Source organism: Bactrocera dorsalis, chromosome 3 (assembly GCF_023373825.1).
Source record: "Bactrocera dorsalis isolate Fly_Bdor chromosome 3, ASM2337382v1, whole genome shotgun sequence".
NCBI lineage: Eukaryota > Metazoa > Arthropoda > Insecta > Diptera > Tephritidae > Bactrocera > Bactrocera dorsalis.
The window spans coordinates 15,112,235-15,138,392 of record NC_064305.1 but is presented as its reverse complement, the minus strand read 5'-3'; the positions used below and the strand labels follow the sequence as shown (position 1 = coordinate 15,138,392).

Here is a 26,158-nt window from a genome sequence, read left to right as displayed (position 1 = left end):
ATTTCATTTTATGAATGGATAGGGTGGCATCGCTAAGTTGACATATAATAAAAGGAAAGCAAACGTCATTTGGGTAGAACCGGCTGAGCTTTTGTTGTGGCACGTTAAGTAAAGAGATTGCGATAATAAATAATTAATATTACATTGAAAGAAGTTTAAATAAAGATTTGGTTCTAAAGATTGGGCTTTCCACAGTATTGTTCTTTCACAAAGGTAAGTGCACCTCTCTGGCAGTTGTTAGGGCGAAAAGGCATCACATTTTTGTCCATGACATATCACCTGACAATCTGACCGGCATTTAGATTTCATTAATCTTATTTAAGTATAACAAATTGTTTACATATTCAGCAGATATAACTAATTTTGGGCCGCAGTGCATCGGAACAGCCATAACCTAAATGAACAACAACGTAGTGCCACCACGAAGTATTAACGTCATCAACATTAACTTATCGCATCTTAATCGTTGATTCATTATTGCCTTAGTTACCTCATAAAAAATGACTGAGAAAATAACGAAATTAGCGCTAGCTAGTCGAGTGATTATATTGGTATTACAGCTACTTGTAAACCACTTGATGCCTGATCACAAATCTGATGTATTTCGATCACCGATTGCACAACAAACTCAACAACATATAGGAGCACTAGAAAACAACGAATTTAACTCTCATAATGCCACCGAAAATTCTTGGCTTGATCGCACAGTACAATTTTGCCTTGGCGGTCTACGTCACTGGGATGGCGAATATTTTCTACACATTGCAGAATATTCTTATTCCTACGAGAATACACTCGCTTTCTACCCACTATTTCCGTTAGTGGTACGTGCAGGTGCAAATGCTTTGTATGCACTCAATATGGGCGTGTCATTGCGCAGCTGGTGTTTGGTAGTGGCCGTTTTGGTCAATGTATTTTGCTTCTGTAAAGCAGCTAATGCACTTTATGCACTCACACAGCGTATTTTTAAGGACCCAAATAAAAGTTGGAATGCGGCGTTACTATTTTGCTTCAATCCAGCGTCGATATTCTTCACTGCCGCCTACTCGGAAGCGCTTTTCTGTTGGTTATCGCTACACTTGATGTTGGAATGCGTTTCCGAGTTTCGATTTGCGCGTACCACAGTAACACTGGCACTATCTATTGTGAGCCGTTCAAATGGTCTACTCAATGCGGGCTATCCCATATATTTTATGCTGCGGCACACCATACTCAAGTCATATCATCGCTGTTTTGCTGCTGTAAAGTTAACACTTTGTCTGATTGGTGCACTAACGCCGCTCACATTCTTCTACTTTTACGCATTCAAACAGTACTGTGTACCACAACATACAGTAGCGCATTCAGAAGCTGTGCTGAACTATGCGCGAGAGAAAAATTACATTTTAGCTGGTCATCGAATGCCGCAAGATTCACCGTGGTGTGATAATACTTTTCCATTTCCGTATTCATACATACAATCACACTATTGGAATGTCGGTTTTCTACGTTACTACGAGTTCAAGCAGTTACCGAACTTCATGTTAGCTTTGCCTGTGCTCGCGTTCTTGCTGTATCATTGCTTTACGTACTTTAGACATTTCATGCGTATCCTACTGCCGCATTATCCCATCATGCAGCTATTAAAAGAATATAAATCGTTGCCTTTTGTACTGCATGCATTGGTACTTACACTATTTTGTACTTTTTTTGTGCACATACAAATATCAACAAGGTTATTGTGCTCGGCTACGCCATGTCTTTATTGGTTTGCTGCCGATCAGCTGCCCAAGACCTTTGATCTAATCAAATTGCGGTCAAAAGCTGGATCTATATTAGTATGGTTTACAAGTTACTATTTAATTGGCACAGCGCTATTTTGTAACAATCTACCTTGGACGTAAAGTAATGGAAAATTTGGACTTTTATAATAAACATACAACAAATCGTTGCGGATAAGTGTACGCGTGACAGTGAGAGCATTGTAAGTGGAAGATACATACATATGTATGTTTTTGATAATAGCTAACAATAATGCTTGCTGTTTATTTATTATATATTTTTTGCAGATTAAATTAATGCAAAGCTTAAAATTACGACATCTTCATCCCATCATCGGCACTAGAAATGCAACTAGCTGTACGTGCATAGCTGCGCTCATTAACCAAAAAATAATTAAAATAATATTAAATATCAATCAAATTGACTAACTTATTTAGCGCTTATTTTTTAGTTTCTTCTTAAATTAATTAATTTATTATGTTTTGAAAGACTAAAGACATTGTACGTGTGCGGCCTTATGATAGGAAGTGAAATTAAGAGTATAGAAAAAGTATAATTGTAAGAGACTGCGTACTAGTGTACATAAATGCTGAAGCTTTTGAGAGCAAAAACTTTTAACATTTATATTAATTAGAAAAAGTATTTATTTGAAATATGTAAAGCGCATAAAAAACAGTTTTCTAACCAAGAATTTGTATAGTTATTATAAATATACATATATTCTTATTGAATTTGCCTGATCATTTTAAATTTTTAATACATATTTCCAATAACATCGCTCTAATAACATTAGCTGATATTATGACTTTTAAAGGAAAATTGGAAAGATTTTAATATTGCACATTTTTTAAATGAATAAAGTGTATTTAAAATACCCGGACATAACCTAGTTTATTTCATGAAGTTCTCGAATTTTGGCAGATCAAAAACGACCAAAGTTTTGACTGATGCCTCTTTCGAGTTCCGGTTTAAAATAGAGAGACAAGAAGTAAGCAAACAACAAAAAATTCTTCGAAAGAAATTATCTTTTTTAATTCTCAACGTTGAGATTAAGTTTTTCCATTTGGTGCTTGGGTATCATTGCCATTGAAGATATTCGCTTAAAATTTTGAAAGATTTAATGCAGTATTTTTTTTTTTTAATTTCCAAAAATTGGCTTTTTTGTGCTGTCATATTAAAAACACAGCATTTTAATTATTACTCTAGAAGATGCTCTTCAAAATGCAGCAAATGTAAAATATTCGCTTCTGCTTCAATTACAAATCAGCGGCGTTGCCAACTCTTCTCCTTATGTTAATTGCCAAACAAGATATGTTATTATATTATTTTCAGCTGCTTTCTGTTTCTATAATTGTATATATGTATAACTCCACTCTTTTGTGTCAAATAATATAAAATGTTTTGTATTTTAAAACTTTTATTTTATTATATAATGTTTTTACACGTTTCATATGCTAAATATAGTGATGGCGATGAGAAGGTGGTTTTACGTTTTATTACATAAAAGTTACATATTAATGTAACCTTTGGTATTTCTCTTTGCAAATGGTTTTAAATTCACACATCGACGAAAATAAACGAATAAAATTATAATAAACAATACTACAACTTATAACGTACAAATAATACAAACGAAAAATCAGATACGCTTCATATAGAAGTTAAAAATTCACTGTAGTTTATAAAAAATATTAATTCGCATATTTTGATTGTTATGTATTTCTAATTTTTTGTGATGTTTGAAAACCTACAACCTAAACAAGTGGGTAGCTGGATGCCGAAGCTATACCACATTGATTATCCTTGTTGCGCGCCATCTTAATATAACCTTTGTCACCCCAGGTGGTGCCCCAAGAGTTCTTTACCAGCCAGTAGTCTTGTCCACTGGAATCAGTGCCATAGCCCACCACCAACACACCGTGATCTAATTGCTCGGCATCACAAGCAGGCTCATTATAAACACCTTCAGAGTAAAATTGGAATGATTCATGTGAAGCATCGATAGCAACGGAAACTGGACCAATGGTGGCAACAGCTTGCTTCATTTTCTCCTCATCGCCGGCTGGAATGTCGACAAATCCGCGATCGGTAGCACCAATACTGGATGGATTATAGTGACAGGAATCATCAATACCCTCATACGGGTAGGATTTCTCCGTATCTATGCCACCATTATCCTTAATATAACGGAAAGCGTTATCCATCAGACCACCATTACAACCATTGTTGCCATATTTGCCAGAGCAATCGACCAAGTTCTGTTCGGACAGCGAAACTAGTGTATTTGTTTTGCGAAAATGCTGACCCTCAAGTGCACCAGTTGTGGAGAAAGCCCAGCAAGAGCCACAGTGACCTAATGATAAGTGGGAAAATTATTTAAAAGTTGCAAAAACAAAAAAATAGTTGTAATTACCTTGATCCTTGATGTCGGTAACAGCACCATGCGAACGCCAGTCCACAGATGTCGGCACAGTAACATGGGCTGGTGCAATGAAGGTGGCGCCGGTGAATTTTCGGTTGCTACTGCTTGAAGAGCAGAAATTTAATTATTTACTAAAACAAATTTTGCTAAAAGTCGCTTAACACTTACCGTAGTTGCTTTCTTAGTGTGTTGTTGTAGCCATTCATTGTTTCACGGAATTCATTATGTAACATGTCGCTATATTTGTTGACTGCCATTTTAAATGAAACTTTGCCCGCTGCGTATAATTGATTGTGCTTGGCAATCTTCAATTTGTTCTCGTTGAAGATTTTCAAACGGAAGCGCTCTTCTACTTCGTTGGAGTAGTGTTTCTTGTGTTCCATCTACAAATATGGAAATAATCCAAATGAGAATAAATCATTTAAAAATGTACAAATAAGGGCAAAAAGAATAAGAAATTTATAAATATTGCATTTTTATAAAAATAAGGTTAGAATTAAGGAAAAAATAACGATCTCTTGCTGTAAAGTGTTAGGTAGGGGTGCGGGGTTGGTGTAGGTTGAATTTTTAAGGGTCAAAACCTGTTTATCACAAATTCGGCCAGTATGACCCAACCTAACCTATGCTAAACAATTTTTCAATCAGAAAGAATTTGAGAAAATATTATAAAAAAGTAAGTAAATGCGAACGCAATACGCACCAAAAGAGTAATGTTAGCCATAAAAGTGTCTCCCTCAATTTTTGTGTGTTTTATGGCGGTAATAAGCATACAAAGAGAGATTTTGTTTATGGCAGGAACATACATATAAAAATGCATGCATAAAAAAAACATATATTTTCAAGTACAGATAAGGTAAAGACCACCTGCAGATTTGTAATCTAACGCTTAATTATTTGTATGCAAAACAAATGAGTAGCATTGAGCCATTTATCTCGATCTTACGCTGCCAAAATGTGTCGTAAATAACATATACCAATTCAGAAGCGTACTTTATTGTTGTTTCCTCAATTAAGATACGAGTAGGTTTATGTATAATTGAATGTGATAAAAGTGCAATTGGTTTAATAGTCTTAAGCGCAGTTAGCATTGTAAATCATTTAATATACTCGTAGAAGAACGTAATTCTAATTTGAGCAAAAAATATCGAGAAGAACCTGTCCTTTTAGTTACATGACCATGTAAGACTTGCTGAAAATGGCCCTGATACTTACAACATGACAAGCATAATTCAAATATGTATTTGATAAAATTCGATACACTATTTGTTGTGGTCTCAAATTGCCCGCAAGCTGATTTTCCAGCTTTAAGTTCCATTCCATAGAGAACTTGTTTGCAAGTTATATAACATCACACAAACTGTTACAACTGAAATTTAACCTCAATAATTTCTTAAATAACAAAAAATTAATTCGTACAACAACAGTAGACACAACAAACAAATCAGTTTGACATTTGATCTGCCGAAACAACGAAAAATGAAGACGCGACCACTTTGTGTGAATTTGAGAGAAAAAGTCAAATATTTGGCAGAATATAATAAAAGCATATGGAAAATATTAAAATTACATGCAAATCTGCAAATTTAGTAAAACTCATATTAATTGGTAAGCTGAGCTGCAATGCCGTTATTTTTCAAAAGGCACATTCAAACGATTAGCGAGTATGTAACTCGTTCATAAGTAAATTTTCTCTACACCAGGGTTGGATTTTTGGTGAAAAATTAAATTTTTAATTTTTTATTTTGATTTAAATTTAATTGTAAAATCGGATTTAAATTTGTAGCTTTAACTTTTAATCCCGAAATCAGAGTTAAAAATTGACAAAATAATATTTATTTATTTAAAAATACATAAAATATTATTTAATTAAAAAATTGGAATAACAAATAAAAAAATATATTTTTAAAATTTTTTTTTAATCTGGAATGGAAAAATGATCCTTGTTTTTTTTTTTAACTGAAACCATGAATCAACAACAATTTGCGAATACTGTTTCAACTCATAATGCCAAAATCAGCTGATTTGCTTTGTTTTTGTCAATTAAAAATATACATTTTCAAACATTTTTGGCACGTAGCTGAAACCAAATAGGCTGTAAATCGCACAAAATCTAAAAAATATAGTTTTTTTTTTTAATTGAAAAAAAAAAAATATATATATATTAATTTTAAATTATTATGGCATGAATTATTGTCCAAAGTAGTGGTACAATCTCAGTAGAAATTGATCAGATCGGATATTATATAGCAGCCATACAATTATATTTTATTTTTTATATTTGTGAAGGATGTTGTTGCCTTTTTGTGTTTTGAATTCGATATTTGGTATTGAAAATTTCAAAATTAGTTTTAATTAAGATTTTCGGGATTCCAAAAAAAAAAATAAAAACTTAGTTAAAGTATTTAAGAATAATACTATTAGGTTCTTATATAGGCCCCTAATGGGAATTCATATGCACCAGCATGAATTTAGACTGACTCATGTCCGAAGCGAATGCTAGATATGCATTTCAATTAGTAACTGTCTGTGAGCTAACGCAATGCTATAACAAAGTTAATTATAATTCTGTAAATGCACTATTTCAAGTGATCTTGGTGACATGAAAGTTTCAAGTGAAAAATCACGTTAGTATAAAAGATAAAAAAAATCATACTGCACACAGATCTCTCAGCAAAGTTCCATACAAAAACAATGCATTTATTAGCCTGTCACGCTTAATTCAATTAAGAGCAACTTGCGACGAAGTCATAACAACGCCATTGTATGCAAACATGAGTGTTCACTTTTGTCTCAAGTTGTTGTTGTTTGTTTGCTTGTGCCTTTTTGTAGGCGATTAGCCTATGGTTTTTATCATATTGTATATTTCAGTGATTAGCTTTGCTAATACTACCGTAAGCAGACCGGCTGAGTGATAAGACGAGTGCTCATTCGTGTGTTCTTATCGGCGCCATTAAATAACAGTGAGTAACCAAAATGCTGAGCACAGCAATTGATTGAAGAGCTACACTCGAGTCAATTATTCACAAAGTCATGTTATTATTTGATTATTTATAATTCAGTTTAGTTTAGTAACTATTTATTTTGAGTGTGTGCATAACTTCTTGCGTTAGTGTTGGCAACTATAACGAACCCGAGATGTGCGGGATTATAAAAAAAATGATTTCATTTTCGGGTTTCGGTGATTTAGTAATAGATTTAATTAATAAAATAATTTAGTCATTTAAGCAACAATTTAATCTGAAGATAATGCGGCAGTATTTTTATGCGCTGAACCGAAAGTAGCGTCAGAGACCCAATGAAAATAAAATTTAATTGTAATTATGAACGAACGATCTATTCCATAATTTTTTAAGATATAGATCACAAATTTTGCACACGTGTTTTTTCTACTCAAGAAACTGCTCATACGTTGGAATAACCGATATCGGACCCCAAAGCATATACATAGCTGTCTTACAAACTGAACAATCGGAATCAAGTGCTTGTATGAAAAACTTTTTTATTTGAAAAGATATTTTTACGAAATCCGATTTATATTATTATCTAGTGACATATATTATTGTCATATGACATTAGTAACAAAAATAAACAATAAATAAGAGCTTACAAACAACCGAGTAGCGCAAAATTGCCCGGCATTATCGGAAATAAAAAAGTTATACGTTTCCGGGATACTAACATTTGCCATCACCAAAAAGAGTACCATAAACGAAGAAAGTGTGAAGCGTGTCGTAACGGTTGTTATCAGTGATTATTGTTGAGTGTGCCTTATCGAGATTGAGTAGGCGAATTGTTAATGTGGTATTACCTTTGTATTAACGTGTCGAACTTTTTTAATTCATATAATGAAATGCTTGTATTTTATATGAGTGGTCAATACATACATAGATTAGATTATCATGGGTAACCGTACGTAATTTGATAGCTCACATGTTTCAATTAGGTAAGTTCTTGTCAGAAATTATGAAAACGTTTATATTTCATTACGATTATTTATTAGCAATGAATAATAGTGGCTGATACGATATCATTATTTCGATTAATGAAGAAGTATTATGCCTATTGTAAGGAAAAGAAGCGACGGATTATATACAAAAATTCACATGACATTTTATATGTAGGTAATTGACTGGTGCGCTGTTGTATATTTCGAGTCTACGCCAATAAAGAGAGAATGGGTAAAGTTCACAAATGGACTTTTGGGGAAAACAGGGACAACTATTTTTTTAGTGAGTATAGAGATTATAAATTGAAATTTTAAAAGAACAATTAAAGCTACATAGGTTAATAACAAAATATTTGAAAAAAAAAATGTGCAGAGAAACAGATTATAGTGAAATATGCAATGGAGGGTAGAACTTCAACCAGCAAATGAAGACTTCGATGCTCTCAGAGTGTCATAATGAAACGCTCTGCTTCTGAAGTTCCTTATGTGGCCTTCAGCAGTGTCTATGTTTAGAATATGCTCCGAAATTTTAAAGTTGATACGGCAATAGTTTGGAAGATATTAGAGTATTTGTAAAAATTTTTGAACATAGTATAATCGACTTTCAGAACTTAACCCTCTATAACTCAAAACCTCCAAATTAACTATTTTTAGTGGAATCGGTTAGTTTTATGGGAAAAATATACAGAAATTATTATTTTTTTTTTTTTACTTTTTATTTATAACACATATAACACAAAAAAACAATGAGTAACAGTGATAAAGAAAGTGGGCAAAATTATGAGTAAAATGGAAATCCTTCAGGACAAATGAAAGTTCTTGAAACAATTATTGTTTTTGGTATAGCATAAAGCTAACCCGCACTTTTCACACACCGTGTGAGTGAACGCGGCACATTTCGGGAACTTGCATCGGATTTTTTTTCCGCACATTGAGGCCAGTGCCCGACTTTCACTGAAGAAAAAGCTTCATTGGAAAAAAGTAACCGCACTTAGTTTGTTTTGCTTATGCTTGATTAGAGGAATGGAGTGTAGACTACATTCTACATTGCTTGACAAGACGAAAAAAATTACTACGAGTAGAATTTAGGAAGGTGAAACGGTTTGTTGCCTGTGGTCTACCATACGTTATAGAGGGTTAAAACGTGTTTTTTTTTTTGTTTTTTATAGAAGGAGAAAGCATCGAAAGCCGGAATGTGGGACTTAAATCCGCTAAACATAACCTATTCCCATCTCATGTCTCTCCCACGGGCCCACTGGACAAAATATTACTTCATGGGAGAGAACTTAAAACGTGCTTTTCTTGAAACGTTGTTTTCAGAGTCAGAATTGGATGGAATGACTTGCAATTGTCATATCATCTAGACACTAATAGTCAGATAATGATCGAGTAATAAGGTTTTAGATTTTAATTTAGATTTTTTAGGCGCTCCGGGCAGTGAATTTTCACAAAAAAAAAGAAAAAAAAAACATTTTTAATTTTAAACAGAGATAACCTCTTCGCCGCATAACACCGTTTCTCTGAGATTCTGTAGTTGTTAAAGCGGCAGAAAAGATTCCTGAAGTATTTTCGAGGAATGGTGTCAAGTTGACAGCCCTTGGCCGGTTAAAAATCTATATTCGTTCCGTTTACTTAGACCCGACTGTTGTGCTAATTTCGGAGGTACTTCTGGAGAACAACTACGAATTCCAATATTTTTTATTTTATTTTTTTCAAAATGAATCGCCGATTATTTAAGTACTTTAAAGTCTGTAAATGTATATGTGTTAATTTTTTTGGATGAAATGTCGTTTCCAAAATTCCCAAGAAAAAAAAACGCGGGTTTTCTGACTCGAATAACGCTTCAAAAATAACGAATTTTAATATGAAATAATAAAAAAAAAAAATTTACGAAAATTTAAGCGATGCCAAATTTCACTTATTAAAGAATTATACGTAGTTATATAAATATAAAGAACTGAAATTAATGAAATTAAAAAATTAATTAATACTTAAAACCAGCATAAAAATTGTCCAACAGGGACTGTGGTCCATGATTTTCTGCATGCTTTTTAACTAAAAATAAAAACGTAAATAACGAGACCAAAGCATTGTGAGACTCCTAAAATAGCTGTTGAACAGCAGCTAAGGGCGTGCAGTAAAAACTGCGTGCTCAATGAGACAATACAAAAATGTTTCACTTAAAGCATTTTCTCATTTAATTTAATTTTTATTGTTAACTAAAACGTATGTGGTGTGCTTTACATTCGCTCCTTTCTACCAACGAGTCAGCTGCACGTGTTGTTTGACATTTCTTTGCAGGATTCTTGTAGTTGTACATTGCACAGCTGATGATGGCTGTCAATGGCACACATTTCAAGAACACTGCGCGCATTAAGAAACACAAAAATTTAAAAGCTTTCAAATATGCGGCCATGTGCTGGCAAGCTGCAACCCTCTTTATTAAGCGAAACAACAACAAACACACACATGCATTAATGCGTGATTTTTATTATCGATTTTTTCCGCCAAAGAATTGGAGTCATAGGAACGCAAATATTATGGAATTTTCATTAACAATTAACATAAATAATTGCATTTATTTATTTATTATATTAAACTAATGCTTATCTAAATATTACAAACTAGTGGCTGTACAAAAAATGTGTATAAAACACTTTAAAATTATTATAATTTGCACATTTACAAGGAAAAAATACACACGTTTAGGATATAAATGCCTTTTGGTGCCCATCTGAGTTTTCAGCCTTCGTTTATATTTGTATTTTATATTTTTAGTACATTTTTTTTTGTTTTTAATGTTTAGTACTATTGACAGTGTTTTATTTATTTACTTTTGTCATAAATTTAGTTGTGCTTATGTATACACTGAAAAATTTATTATTTTATTTCTGCATTTTTACTTTTATTTACTTTCATTATTTTCTACTATTTTTTTTTGCAGTAACTTTGTGTATTAACCGTGTAGTAACTATATGTATATTGCTTGAGCTGCCAGGATTTATTTTCTTAAATCATATGTTGTTGCTAATTTTAAAATTATGTGCCTACTATGTGCTAACTAATGCTTAAGTTGTTCCATTTCCAGCACGACACCACCATCTTGTCCGTTCGTCGCGGGCGCCGCTGGCACCGCCGCCTGTGTCTCCAAACACGCTTCATATATGCTAGGATCTTCCCACACGACACGTTTTCGTTTGTACATAATAAAGGCGAATAATATAGCATTCGCGACAAACATGACCAACAAGAATATGCCGGGCATAATCACGTCCCGCATCATTTGGTTGTCATCGGCGGCCACGCTATCAGACATCCTGTTTGCTTTATGTACTATTGTCTACCGAGTATTTTTTGTATAATATAATTTTATATATTTTTCGTGCTTTGTGCGTGTTAAGTTGCGTATGCTGCGTTGCTTTTTTTCTTTCTTGTGTTTTTGTTTTATTGTATTGTTAGCTTTGTACTAATGACAATCAGTCTTTTGTCGCCGTTGCTGTCAAAAACAAACGCGTCTACTTAACTTAGTAGAATTCACGAAAATAATTTATTTATTGTATTGTAGAGCCTTCCATGCGCTGACATTCCACATTCACTACTCGCTTACAACTGTTGTATGCGAAGTACACACCGTACTGGGGCTGCACGTTTGGGTGAACTACTGCGCTAGTTGCTCTTAACGACGCAGTCGCTAAAGCTGCTGAGTTTTCTACCGTCCGCTGACGCTACTGCTGCTGCCTTGCTAATCGTGTGTGTAGTGAAATTAGTTCGACAGTGGCTGATAAACTAATCACTGGACGCCGCACCAAACACTCATTGTTGTATGTAGGACGGCTTCACTTCCTCCTACTTGTTGTTCGGGCACTTTATCCATGCTGTATTGTTGCTGAACGGCATTTGCGTATAAACCGCAGTATTAGTCAGGCTACATACATATGTATGCATGTGTACAAGTTTGCACATACATAAACATAAATGTACATATTTATGCTGTATAGCTGTACGTTTATTTTGCTCTGTTATTAATAAAATTATGCCTTTTGTTATTCTTCCACCTTGACTCTAGAATTTAATGCTGACGCTTGACATAGTCAAAATTATCACACGCTGTACATATGTATATACATATGTATATTATTTTTGTACTTTTTTCGTTCTTTTCACTTTCGTTTAAATAATAAAAATTTTTGTTTTTTTTTTTTCTTTTTTAGTATGCTGACTTTTGGCAAAATATTGACCCCTCTGACGTATGAAACATAGTTTTGTACACGAACAACATGCAAGCATTTCAAGCGCGTTGAATAATTATTTATCAGTTTAACTTGTTTAGCACAGTAGCTACTAAAACAAAGAGTATAAATGTATACTAAGCGCTATACGGCTTCGGTGTTTCATGTAAAAATATATTTTAGTTGGAATGTAAGTGAAGTGTAGTAAGATTTTCATATGACGAGTGGTTTCGGAGAAAAATATTTTATAATTTTTATTTTAACACGAAAACCGCATTTATGCCTTACAATTATAATTGGTTTGAATATATAAAGTTCGCGTGTTCGAAATGACGGATTATTTATTCTTAAATATTTAAGAGTTATATCCACTTGACAATTAATAAAAAATCGATATTTTATTTTGCATATGAATGAGTTTATCGTATTTACTGATATTTCAGAATATAATAGAATATACGGAAAATTTGAATTTAATCCGATAAATCGTTTTGGAGTTATGTATGTATGTATGTATGTATGTATGCATGAGCATATTTGTAAAAAACTTGGTGTAAATGGGTTCCAAAACTTTAAACGTGTTTTTCTCGAAGTGTTTTCATAGTCGGTGAGGGAAAATTCCGTTTCAATGACAGTCGCGTCGAATTAACTGGAACGAGCATTGATTCTTATACGGCCAAGGACGGACAACTCGCACCATTCCTCAAAAAAGAAAAAATTTCAAAAATGTTTTCTGTCACTACAATAACAACAACAACAACAAAAATTCTCCGAAACAGCTGGACCTCTCTGAAGTGTGCAAAACAGATCCCTTTTTGGGTAGCCGATTTTTTGTCACAAGTCAAATTTTTCATCTACAGTAATATTTTTTTTTAATTTTATTGACTTGAGATCATTATAAGCAGAAGTAATCTACCACACCGCTAGTTAACTTATTTCGGAGGTCCTTGTGGAGATTGAAAAAAATCAAATTTTTCATCTATATAATATTTTTTTAGTTTTTGGACCTGCGATAACTTTTTTTGGGGGTCCACCTGGAGATTTGATACAAGATCAACAGATTAAAAAAATCTTCAACAAATGTCGCGGATTATATATACATTTTCTTGATTTATTAAATGAAATGCCCTTTCGGAAAAAATTCACAAAAAAAAGAGCGGCTTGAAAATGGATATAACCTCTTCAACTCTTAAGTACACTTTCAAAAACCGCGTATGAAAGCTCTGTGAAAGCTGATTAGCAAGTAGCAAGTTTAACAAGACATGCGGTATGACAAATATGTGATTTTTGTTACATATACTGCGAGCAGCTTGAGAGCAGGACCGTTCCATGGCAGTCGGGTCTCTGAAACGTGAACGTATCCAAATTTTTATTTGACTGTTAATGCGAAAGCACTTCAAAAATTATTTGGGTAATGCCAATATGACACTTCAACAACAAAAACAATAATAACAACAACTACAACGATAGAGTTAATTTCTCAAATATTAATAGCCCAAATGACATATTTTATATCAACCCTCCTATCGATACAATATCAGCTTTGTAAATGTTGCTTCATTTAACTACATACATGTGGCATGTAAATGTAAATATGTGCATTTGAAGCGTAAATTCTTCTTTGATTACCAGTGAAGAGTGGAACGCCCCATTTTCATTGTACGAAAACACTTGAAATAACTCAGCTTGATGGCATTCGCTTTATTTGTTCACTCATTTAACCTTCCTTCCTTTTCGGACATTCTGATCTGTAGGTTACAAATCAAGTTGTTGTTGTCTTTACATTTTTATTTTTACTTTTATTTTTTTCGACAATGCTGCGACATGCTGCAGCAGCCGTAATTGCTGCAACAACTACCAATACAAGCAGATGTTCAGATACAAGGGTGAGTAATGGTAAGTCAATCCCGAAATCAGCATAGAAAATCCCGAAATCATGCTGATATTTGTACTTAGTCTAAACAGTACTGCTACAGACAAGATTAAAATTTTGAATTTCTTAATATTTTTGCAGATTTCATGTAATGATGACGACGAATGTTCAAGGAAGCACAGGAGTATGACTTGAAATCAATTTTTAATAAGAAATTATTTTTTTGTAAGCTTAATACATCGTTTTGTTTTTTAGTTCAATGCACTTAACGACTCATACCGAAAGCTAGACGAGTGTTATCAACTCCAGACGATGAACCGGATTCAGCTGAGGTCAACATAGTAGCGGCAAAGAATAAAAAAATATATGTATGTATGTGTATGTAACAGCTGCTTGCTAACTGCACTTTAATTTTTTCAAAATACCTAAAAGTATGCTAAGCCATAATACATTATTGAACTATAATGAAAGTAATAGAGTTGTGTTGAAATAAAGTGGTGAGTTGCACAAAGCGAAAAATAGTGGGATGTGAGGCTTCAGTAAATTATTCATTTATATGAAGTAAACAACTTTTATTCTAAAATAAATATATTTGTTAAAATATCAATAATATATATAAAACGAAATAGTCTGGGTAGCTAAATAAAGGTTGTTTCCAAGAATAGAAAAAGATGTTGTTTTAGAGGCAGAAATTATTTCTGTAGTAATTGCGAGAAATGGTGCCGAGTTGACAGTCCTTGGCCGCATAAAAATTCGGATCCGTTTCGGTTATGAATAACCGACTGTCGTGGGAACCCCAATAATCGGATTTTTGTTGTCGTAGCGGCAGAAATCTGCCAAATTAAAAAAAAATCCGGATCCCTGCCGGTTAGGAATAACCGACTGACGTGGGAACGGCCAGGAATCGAATCTGTGCAACCGGCACGGAATTATATTCGCCCAAGCAGTTACAACTCAGTAACAATGCTTTATGTAATTTATCGGTAACGGTTTCTGTCGCTACAACAACATACATATCACTATATACCTCCCTATTGCATAGGTGCTTGTGTTATGTGTTTGTGTTTTATCGTCTTAGGGAGCAATATGGTAGGTTTTAAGCAGAACTTCCTTATCAAATAAACAAACGCTCCGTACATGCATACATATATTCACATGTACATATGTATATACATTTTTAAAAATATTTATAGCATATATCACAGTTTTCGCTTTAGTTAGACTTCTCCCCTTTTGTATTTGCGAAGCTATGCATTTATTGCTGATAAGAAAACTTAATGCCGTCAAATCAAATGTTAACGACTTATAGAATATGTTTACATTCGCACATACAACGTCTCAATACAGTATTGATTGAAGAAAAATATAGGTATATGCAAACATATACTTAGCTACTTTATAACGACTATCATAGCTGACCCATTTGAGAAAGTATTGGCTAGAACGCAATTGCAGGCTGAGCAAATAATGGAGGAAAAATAAGCAAAATAACGTGCGATTTTGATAGATAAGCTACTATTAAAAGAGACATTGGAATATATTTTATAGCAAAGCACAGTAATATGCAGAACAATAGCAAGCAAGATATTATAAGAGAAAGCCTAGCTTAATTGTATTTATAAGTACTTTTAAGGGGTTACAGCCTCTTATGAATTTCAAAAAATCGTTTTTGGCATATATAGTATGTATATCAAATGTAAATATGTATATATGAGACTATTTTCTGAAAGTTTTCAAGTTGATACAGCAATAATTTCGACTTTGAGCGTATTTGTAGGATTATTTTAACTTACTGCAAGCCGCTTTCACATTTTAAAATGCGTTTTTATCGAAACTCTGTTTTCGGAGCGGGTGAGGAAAATCTCTCCGAACGGCTGGACCAATTGACTTGAAAGTTTCAGACAATTTTCTTAGACAATGATCGGAAAACAAGATTTTTGATAGTAATTTCGTATTTTACAATATATTTTTTTAAGTTAGAAGGTGAGTATAGGTCGTGATTAATCGAAGTATTTGGGACAAAATTTCAATTTCCGGCAAAGTTGCAGACAAAATAGATTTTAGGTCTAATTTATAATACAAATTGCCTTGAAAAATTTAATTGTAGTCGAAAAAAAAAATTCTTCAATCAAACATGCGGTCATCTCATTTACAAGAGATGCGAAATTCTTCATTAGTTTCTGAGAAACCGTCACCAACATCTTCAATGAAAATTATGTTTCGAGAAAAGCACGATCAAAGATTGAAGTAGCTGCCCGGTCAACGCTGACGGGCTGGCCTTCCAAAGGTTATATCTCCTATACTTTAATAACGATAGCCATGAAACTTTGGGAAAATATTCTTGATATATCATAGCATTTAAAAAAATGCAAGTAAACAATTTTTTGAAATGTTAAAACCCACGTAACTCCTTGACTCATAAAGAAGTTTTAATCAAAAGTTTCGTTAACCAATACTGAACACAACACTGTAAATGTCAGTATTTTGTTTGACAACATGCACATAAATATTCATAAATATATACATATATTACTAATATGTTTATTATATTTATATATTATTACTAATATAATTATTATTTTTTTCAAATATTGAAACTGAAATTGTTTACATATAATAAATTCCAATTTCATTTATCAACTTTTGTATAATTAAAAGCATTTAGTTGCATTCAAAATCCAACTTAGGCATTTAAAACTTAACCCAGTCACTTTATTATTGATAAGGCACATTTTCTTTTGAAAAGAAAAAATTTAAGCTGCTGCATGGATGAATGCATTTATGATTGACAGAGCTGTCATATCAGTCTGCTGCGACCATGTGATGCTTTTGGCGCGTGTTGTTGCATCGAAATTACGCAGCAAGAAGTTTATTGCAGTTTGATTTAATAAGAGTACGTTGTATGCAAAGCAACAATTAAAGAATAATATAGTAAAATATATGTATGTAAATGTAGATAGGCGCAAGTCTACAATATATAAAGTCAGGAAAAACAAAAACGTAAGCGTACTTATAAAAAAAATAAAATCACATCAATATTCCGCATTAAGAGTTACATTTTCGTAAAGATAATAAGTCATACATATTATATATGATTTGGATGCTCTTTATCTTTGTATGACAATGCACCATTTCTTTGAAAGAATAATGAAACCGAGTGCACCAACTATATTTCTTCCTATACTGCATTGCATATTATTCATCTATACGCGATAAACAAATTTACAATATTTGTAATATCAGCATTTTTGCAGTTAATCAAGAATGGATTTGCAAGCAGATCAGTCACTTGATTATTGCATATAATTTCGACACCGTTGTGACAGTGCATGCTATAAAAATGTGCAACATATATGCATCATACAAAAATGAATCACACACGCAATTACTCCTTCCATTGTTACGTTGTTCTGAGTTTGAAATAATTATTACCATTACGTGGTGGTCAGCAGTAATGACCATATGGCATGGCATTTTACGAATAACAAAAGAAAGTTGTAAAAAAAAAATGTTGAAAGTTTTCAAACATAAAGGGAACTGAAGGTGCAATATACATAAATAAAATGTTGAAATGAACGAATTTTCTATAAAAAGTAGTGGGAGTAACGATAATTATCACTAATTTATATAAAGCCATTAACGGCAAATGATTTTGGGTTGGTTAAAATTAAAATAAGTTTAAAAGTTTAAAATTTTCAACAAATAAAATCATATCAGGATTATAAATAAAATAACCACCAATAAACTACTACTCTGGAAAGCACTTAAGCATTAAAAAAATCACTTATTAGTAGTAAATTTAGTTGTTAATAAAATTATTTTATTTGAAAAAACTTACTTTATAGGCAAACCATTCTTCTTTCACAAGATCGCTGAACGAAACCGCACTAGCATAGGCGAACATCGCCATAAAAATTAATACTGCGCGCATCTTTGTGGTAAATCTGCAAAAGAAATATCGTATTAATAAATTATATAAAATTAAATTGGTTTATTGAATAAATTTTACTGCTTTGACTTTGTTCAATATTTTTGCAACAAAAACAAGAAAAAATTTTTACTTTGCTGCACCGAAGACGCAGCTGGTCACGCTAATCATTTACATATGTATATATGTATGTATAACATACAACTTTATGGGGTCTGCGACGTTTCCGTCTGGGTGTTACAAACTTCTTGGACAGGGTACAATTTTATATTACTGAAATATTATTTACCCTTTTTTCTATAATATACAATAAATTTATCTATGGATCACACTTAACAACATGCAACGGACATACCAATATGTACATATACTATACATTTTAATTATGACTTTAACAAATTCTGGGAATAACTTTTTCTACGTACATACATATGTGTGTAATTAGTAACAACAGAAATTTACATGATTATTTTTTATGTAATTACTAGAGAATTAAATGATAATATGCCTTTGACTCATATTTGAACAATAAACATTAAACAACAAACTTCTTACAACATTAATCGCTTCGAAAACTTCTGGGAATATATTAATATGTAATATAATGGAAAATACACACTAAACAATGTGAAAATCTACATTTGCTTATTTATTGTTACAATTTTAATTAAACAACTAGTATTTAGAAGAGAAAACCATAGCAAAATTTAGCAAAGTCAATGCCACTGAATAAATTAATATATGTATGTATGTATTTGTATTGTTCGCATATCTTTTAAAGTGTAAACAGATATTTTTTGTGTACCACAACAGCTGATTATCAGGTAATCTTGTCACGTCAATGGCACAAGTACAATAAGAAGAGGTGGAAGAGAACAAATATTGCAATGAGAGAATAAGAGCAGATACCTTTTATTAACATATACATATGTATGTATGTACATACATGCAGACATATTTTAATATTGAAAACAAAAAAAAAATTAAAAAAAAAAACTGCAAATCAATAATCTTTACGCCGTTGCATATAAAGAAAATCAATAAAAGGTACTATCTATGTTTATACCAAAACCAATTAGTCATTAAATATAGCGCCACTGTTATTTATTTATTTTGCTCTTACCTATTCCCCATTTTTCTTTGTTTATTAAAGCACAACATTATCTCCGTTTATACATAAACAGACTTGTGGGTTAAATTTCATATAAACTTATGCCTCACCAGGGCAAAAGGCTCGATTTCTATGCGATTTAAAAAAAAATAAATTTTCAGATAAGGCAAGAGAATTTGAAACGTAGACACTATCAAAGCAGAGATTATAACAAATAATATGTGGTTATTTGACCTTATTTTGGCGCAGCAATAACAATTTATTGAACTACTTTCTAAACATTTGTACATGGTATAAATATGCTTATTTATTAAAATTAGAAAATCAACGTATTTTGTTGTGAAATTCAACATATGTACATATGTATTTATTAATATTAGAAAACCAACATATTGAAAATTTTGTTGTGAAATTCATATAAAAGTTAATATTTTGTTTATTGGAAGTGTTGACAATAAAAATTAGCATGACCCTATTCTTTCAGTCGGGTTTCGCGGCGAATTCATAGTCACATAATTCGCTAGTGAAAATAAGATTTAATTCCGTTATTTGTTTATAATTAATTGTCAGTTATTTACTTCTTCGGTTTGCTCTGCATTGAATTTCTATAGAAATATTTATCTAAAACCAGTTTGTTGCGACAAAACAAATAATGGGGGCCAAAGTGCTTTGTTAATATCAAAGATAAAGAGATACACAACTCGCCCGTCACTGGGTTAATATGCTCTTATAACAAAATACTAATAACTAGATGAGCCAAGATCTGATGCATTCAGCGTATACTAGCGTAGGCAGTATTGATATACATATTGAAATACTGTACTATTCGTCACATGACGCAATTTTAACTAGCATCAACTAATAGCTTCACTTTACCTGAGATATATTTACCAAAATAACTATATATTCATATGGACATACAGCGAAAAACATATATGTATATTTAAATAATTACCTCTTTTCGTTTGTTAATTCTCTTTTCCCAATCGGCCAATTGTTGAGAGCACAGTATTACTGGTATTTATGGCAATTGTCTTCGGCCTGTTGCTCGCCGTCTACGCAACTTTGCAGTTTAAAAATATTTACTTTTATCAATTCTTCCCACTAATATTAATTACTCTCTTTCAAATACAAAAAGGTAGAACGCTTTAAATACTTTACAAAAGTCAACTAATCTGTATGGCTTGCGAATCGCTAATAATTTTCTCGGTTCCGCTTGCAGCTGAATTTATTCGTCCACAGTTCGTTTTTCTGTTTTCTACATCCATTTTGTTTATAGTTTCGTTGATTTGTTGTTGCGCTACGCCAAATGATTTTTTTTTGCAGTTCATTCTTTGTTTTGTTGTTTGTCGAGTCATCTGTTGTTGCACAAGCACAGAGATGTCAGCGCTGCACAGTGTTCAAACTTTTTATTCACCACGCTTTCATGTTGAATTTAACATGCATGTAAGAGAAAACATGTACATCTACATGTACTCTACAGCTGTAAAGTGAAATTTTTTACAACTCAGCACAAGGCACTTGATTCTCTACTGATCTATATAGTAAACATAGTGATATCATTCGAAACTGTCATCAAACAATACACATAGTACGAAATAAAAAAAAAAATCGGGTGTATTTTTCGTATTCATAGTCCATACCCTTAAAAATAACTTACAAAAATTTTTAGTGGATATTTTAAATATTTTTGGAGTTACAGCGTTCTAAAGTACAATTTTGATTTTAATATGGTTTCGGGAAACATACGTGTTCGAATTTGCTGCAATGATTGCACGGATACAAATGATCCGATCAATAGCAAATTTGCATGCTCTTCATATAGATCTTCTTGTAATGCCCTACCAGTTCTTTGTTCGGATCAAAAATTGCATTTTTGCAGAACAAAAAGACTGAAATTATGGAAAAGATTAAAAAAAAAAAAAAACATTTTGCAATTTTTTTCGATCGTTGGACCTTATACATACAAACAATATCTTTTAGATTAACGAGAATTTGTGTACGTTTCATTCACGGTGAAGGCCGGAAGCAGTGTGGGAAAGTAGATCCTTTTTAGGTTATCTCGAAAAATATTTTAATTTTTTTTTTCAAAAATTGTTTTCGATCATTACCTGAATTCATCTAACATATTTTAATTTTTTTTAAATTTTTTTTTTTTTAACTTTCAGGTTTTAAGTAGAAAATTTTTTCTTAACGCTAGACACCTTTTTTCGTTTTTTTCGGAATTTTTTATCGAATAATAACTGCCCTACGCCTATCCTGTGACAAGTGCAATCAAATTACCTAATAAAAATTGTTTCGATTTCCTTCAAGTAACACAAAAATCTCTGGGGCGACTTAATGAAATTGCACCTGCCAATTTGCCTTTCCTGCGTATTCGTAGAGGTATTCAACTGAAATCTCATCTCCTAAGTAGGGTAAGGGTTGAGGGCAAGTGTGTGTCCTAAATAATTCTCAATATAAATAGCCACTAAAATATGCAAATGTTTTAAAAAAATCTACCTTAACATCATCTACCTCGAAGTTGCTGTCTAATCCTAGCCTATTAAACGATTGTTCAGGCCGTGGAAGTCCCTGGAACTCTTGCCACCATAAGTCCTGCATTGAACGGTCATTATTATTAATATTTATTTCTACTATTTCATTGGAAATATTTGCTTTTTTCGTCCTGTCACATTAACAACACAGCATTTTAATTATTGCTGCAGAAGATGCTCTTCAAAATGCAGCGTCGTTGCCAACTCTCCGCCTATGCGTTATTTGCCGAACAAGCTACCCTGCAAGACGGAGGTAACAGATTGCACAAACACATTGAAACATTTTCAGCTGTTCACTAACACTGTTACATTTTCTGGAATTTTCAATGGAATGGGAGAATACTGTTACAAAAAGTAGTATTAAGTTGTATTTGTATTACTATATGCATCCATTATTATGAACAATAGCTGTAGGTATATGGAATAGCATTTGTCTTATTGTAGACATCTGGCGCCGCGGCTGTTTGTTTGTCGAAGCAATAGCTACATCTGGCGCCGTATAGCAGTATGTTCTGGTGGTTTCTAGACGCAATATTCTAGAAGGACACATCGGCATCTAGCGACATCTGGCGCCGTATAGCAGTATGTTCTGGTGGTTTCTAGACGCAATATTCTAGAAGGACACATCGACATCTAGCGAGAAGTGCGTGGCTATATAAGCCGTGGCAGCGCCAACGTAATCAATCAGTGTTAAGAGTAAACTGCTATAGTGTAGACGAGTTGTGAAATAAAGAGTTGTTGAATTAAATTAAACAGTGTTGATTTTATTTGTCAATCCAGAGATACGAACCTAACAAAGTAAACTAGCAAGAGTAAATTCGTAACAATACGTAAGTAAGATAGAGAAAAACTATCGACATTATAAACATATTGTAATGTTAACTTGTTAGAATAGGAGAGGCGAATACCCAATATTTCAAGAAGAATAAACGAAAAGCGCAGTTTATTTTGGATTTTACAGAGGTAAGTTCGCTATTTGATAATATGATATTTTATAATTAATTTCTAATTTATATACATATATTATTAATTTCTTTTATATAGAGAAAACGAAAGAGGTTAACAAGGAGAAAAAGGTAAGCATTGTGAATTTAATGTTGTGTGTATAATTAAAAATTTTAATATTACAGAAATCATTTGGGCCATCATCCGTGCAGCAACCAAATAATGGAGTATGTTTAAAATTATTAAAGTTAAATAGTGTATATTTAATTCAAATATTTGTTATAGATTGTGCATTTTATTATTAAATAAAGAGAAATAATAAAAAAACTGAGTTTTATTTAAAAGAATTAAATTTGCTAGATGTAACAAATGGGTAACAGATAATCTTGTTACTGCTTGTTCTTCCTAACATGCTTATATGTTAAAGGTAACAAACTGATAACCAAAATAATAACACTAACAGATATTCGGGTAACAAATACTTTTTGTTATCCATAACACATGGGTAAGCTAAGCGCTAACAAAATAATTTGTTACCCGTAACATACTGTGAAGTGATTTGCTAACAAATGTGTGTATTCTGTTAGAACAAGGCAGCATGCGATATTTGCCATTGGTTAGAGCGAGATAACCATTGAACATCAAATAGCTATGTGTTACTTTTTTCCCACTCTCTGAACAAAAGTAACAAATATTTTAACGAATGCAAAAGTGAACAATAACAATTCGCTTACACGTTCGCTAACAGCTACCCGTCTTGCAGGGTATGTTATTAACATTACCGTTCAGCTGCTTTCTGTTTCTAAAATTGTATATGTATACGTACTATATATTACCTCCACTCTTTTTTGACAAATAAACAAATTTGTTTAATATTTTAAGAGTTTTAATTATTTATATAATATTTTTACAGATTTCGTATGCTAATTATGCATTAATATAGTGATGGCGATGAGAAGGTGGTATTACGTTTTATTACATAAAAGTTACATATCAATGTAACATTCGGTATTTCTCTTTACAAAGATTTTAAAAATCACGCAACGACATAATTAAACGAAAAAAATTAAAATAAACCATACTGCAACTTATAACGTACAAATAATACAAACGAAAAATCAGAAACGCTTCATGTAGAAGTTAAAAATTCACTGTGGTTTATAAAAAATATTATTTCGCATATTTTGATTCCTATGTATTCCCTATTATATTTTTTTCTGTGAACCTTCAACCTAAACAATTGGGTAGCTGGCGGCTGTAGCAATACCGCATTGATTTTTCTTGTTGCGCGCCATCTTAATATAACCTTTGTCACCCCAGGTGGTACCCCAAGAGTTCTTTACCAGCCAGTAGTCTTGTCCACTGGGATCAGTGCCATAGCCCACCACCAAAACACCGTGATCTAATTGCTCCGCATCACAAGCAGGCTCATTATAAACACCTTCAGAGTAAAAGTGGAATGATTCATGCGAAGCATCGATACCAACGGAAACTGGACCAATGGTGGCAACAGCTTGCTTCAGTTGTTCCTCATCGCCGGCTGGAATGTCGACAAATTCGCGATCGGTGGCACCAATACTGGATGGATTATAGTGACAGGAATCATCAATACCCTCATACGGGTAGGATTTCTCCGTATCTATGCCACCATTATCCTTAATATAACGGAAAGCGTTATCCATCAGACCACCATTACAACCATTGTTGCCATATTTGCCAGAGCAATCGACCAAGTTCTGTTCGGACAGCGAAATTAGTGTATTTGTTTTGCGGAAATGCTGACCCTCAAGTGCACCAGTTGTGGAGAAAGCCCAGCAAGAGCCACAATTACCTAATGATAAGTGGGAAAATTATTTAAAAGTTGCAAAAGCAAAAAAAAGGGCTGTAATTACCTTGATCCTTGATATCGGTAACAGCACCTTTCGAACGCCGGTCCACAGATGTCGGCACAGTAACATGGGCTGGTGCAATGAAGGTGGCGCCGGTGAATTTTCGGTTGCTACTGCTTGAAGAGCAGAAATTTAATTATTTACTTAATTTATTTATTTACTTTTTGTGTAACAAATTTTGCTAAAAGTCGCTTAACACTTACCGTAGTTGCTTTCTTAGTGTGTTGTTGTAGCCATTCATTGTTTCACGGAATTCATTATGTAACATGTCGCTATATTTGTTGACTGCCATTTTAAATGAAGCTTTGCCCGCTGCGTATAATTGATTGTGCTTGGCAATCTTCAATTTGTTCTCATTGAAGATTTTCAAACGGAAACGCTCTTCTACTTCGTTGGAGTAGTGCTTCTTGTGTTCCATCTGCAAATAAGAAAATAATCAAAATGAGAATAAAACATATAAGAAATGTACAAATAAGGGCAAAAAGAATAAGAAACTTATAAATGTTGCATGTTTATAAAAATAAAGTTACAAATAAAAATTTAGTTGCAGTCAAAAAAAAAATTCTTCGACCAAACCTGATCTCATATTTCTATTACAAGAACTGTGAAAATTTGCATTAGTTTCTGAGAAATCGTAACCACCGACTTTGATGAAAACGATGTTTCGAGAAAAGCATGATCAAAGATTGAAGTGACCGACCGGTCTAGGCTGAAGATGATATGGCATGGTATTTTTTAAATAACAAAAGAAAGTTGTAAAAAGGTGTTGAAAATTTTCAAACATAAAGGGAACTGAAGGTACAATATAAATAAAAAGTTGAAATCAAAGAATTTTCAGTAAAAAGTAATAAACACGTATTGCGCGTCCCTTATTAGTAGTAAATTTAGTTGTTAACAAAATTAATTTATTACTATTATGCACTAGCATAGGCGAACAACGCCACAAAAATTAATACTGCGCGCATCTTGGTGGTAAATCTGCAAAAGAAATATTATATTAATGAATTATATAAAAATAAATTGATTTGTTTCACAAATTTTACTGCTTTGATTTTGTTCAATATTTTTTGCAACAAAAACAAGAAAAAAGTATTACTTCGCTTGCACCGAAGACTCAGCTAGTCACGCTAATCATTTATGTACATATAACATAAACTTTATGGGGTCTGCGACGTTTGCGTCTGGGTGTTACAAACTTTATAAACAGGGTATGAGCTCAGAATATAATTTTATATTACTTAAATATTGTTTATTCTATTTTCGATAGCATACAATACATTTGTCTTTGGATCAACGCGAAAGAACTGAGCACGCCCAGGTGTTGGTCCAACCAGGGTTTGGGATTGGGCCGCCAATGCATAAAGGAATTCTATGCGAAAAGCTAACGTGCTATTTTTTCCTGTCATTGAGGTATTATTTGATTTCTTTATTTCTTATTTGGTGTTTAAGATGTGCTCCGCTATCCGTACATGCCCCATTTATACCGAAATTTTTTTTTTTTTTATCCGACCGTCAAA

At 32.7% G+C, this 26,158-nt stretch overlaps 2 protein-coding genes across 2 annotated transcripts; one reads left to right on the top strand and one right to left on the bottom strand.

The window, feature by feature from the left end:
- Positions 1-62: 62 nt before the first annotated feature.
- On the top strand, positions 63-3,429 carry LOC105232841 (GPI mannosyltransferase 2). The gene is made up of 3 exons (XM_029553222.2): positions 63-213; positions 352-1,963; positions 2,049-3,429. Exon 2 carries the CDS (start codon positions 501-503, stop codon positions 1,881-1,883), a length of 1,383 nt encoding a protein of 460 aa, XP_029409082.1. The 5' UTR covers positions 63-213; positions 352-500; the 3' UTR covers positions 1,884-1,963; positions 2,049-3,429.
- Positions 3,158-25,081, bottom strand: LOC105232839 (cathepsin L). The gene is made up of 8 exons (XM_049451617.1): positions 24,845-25,081; positions 24,645-24,757; positions 23,991-24,583; positions 20,226-20,278; positions 18,070-18,175; positions 4,352-4,566; positions 4,175-4,287; positions 3,158-4,114 (listed from the first exon to the last, which is right to left on the bottom strand). Exons 1-8 carry the CDS (start codon positions 25,057-25,059, stop codon positions 3,516-3,518), a joined length of 2,007 nt encoding a protein of 668 aa, XP_049307574.1. The 5' UTR covers positions 25,060-25,081; the 3' UTR covers positions 3,158-3,515.
- Between the last annotated feature and the right edge of the window lie 1,077 nt (positions 25,082-26,158).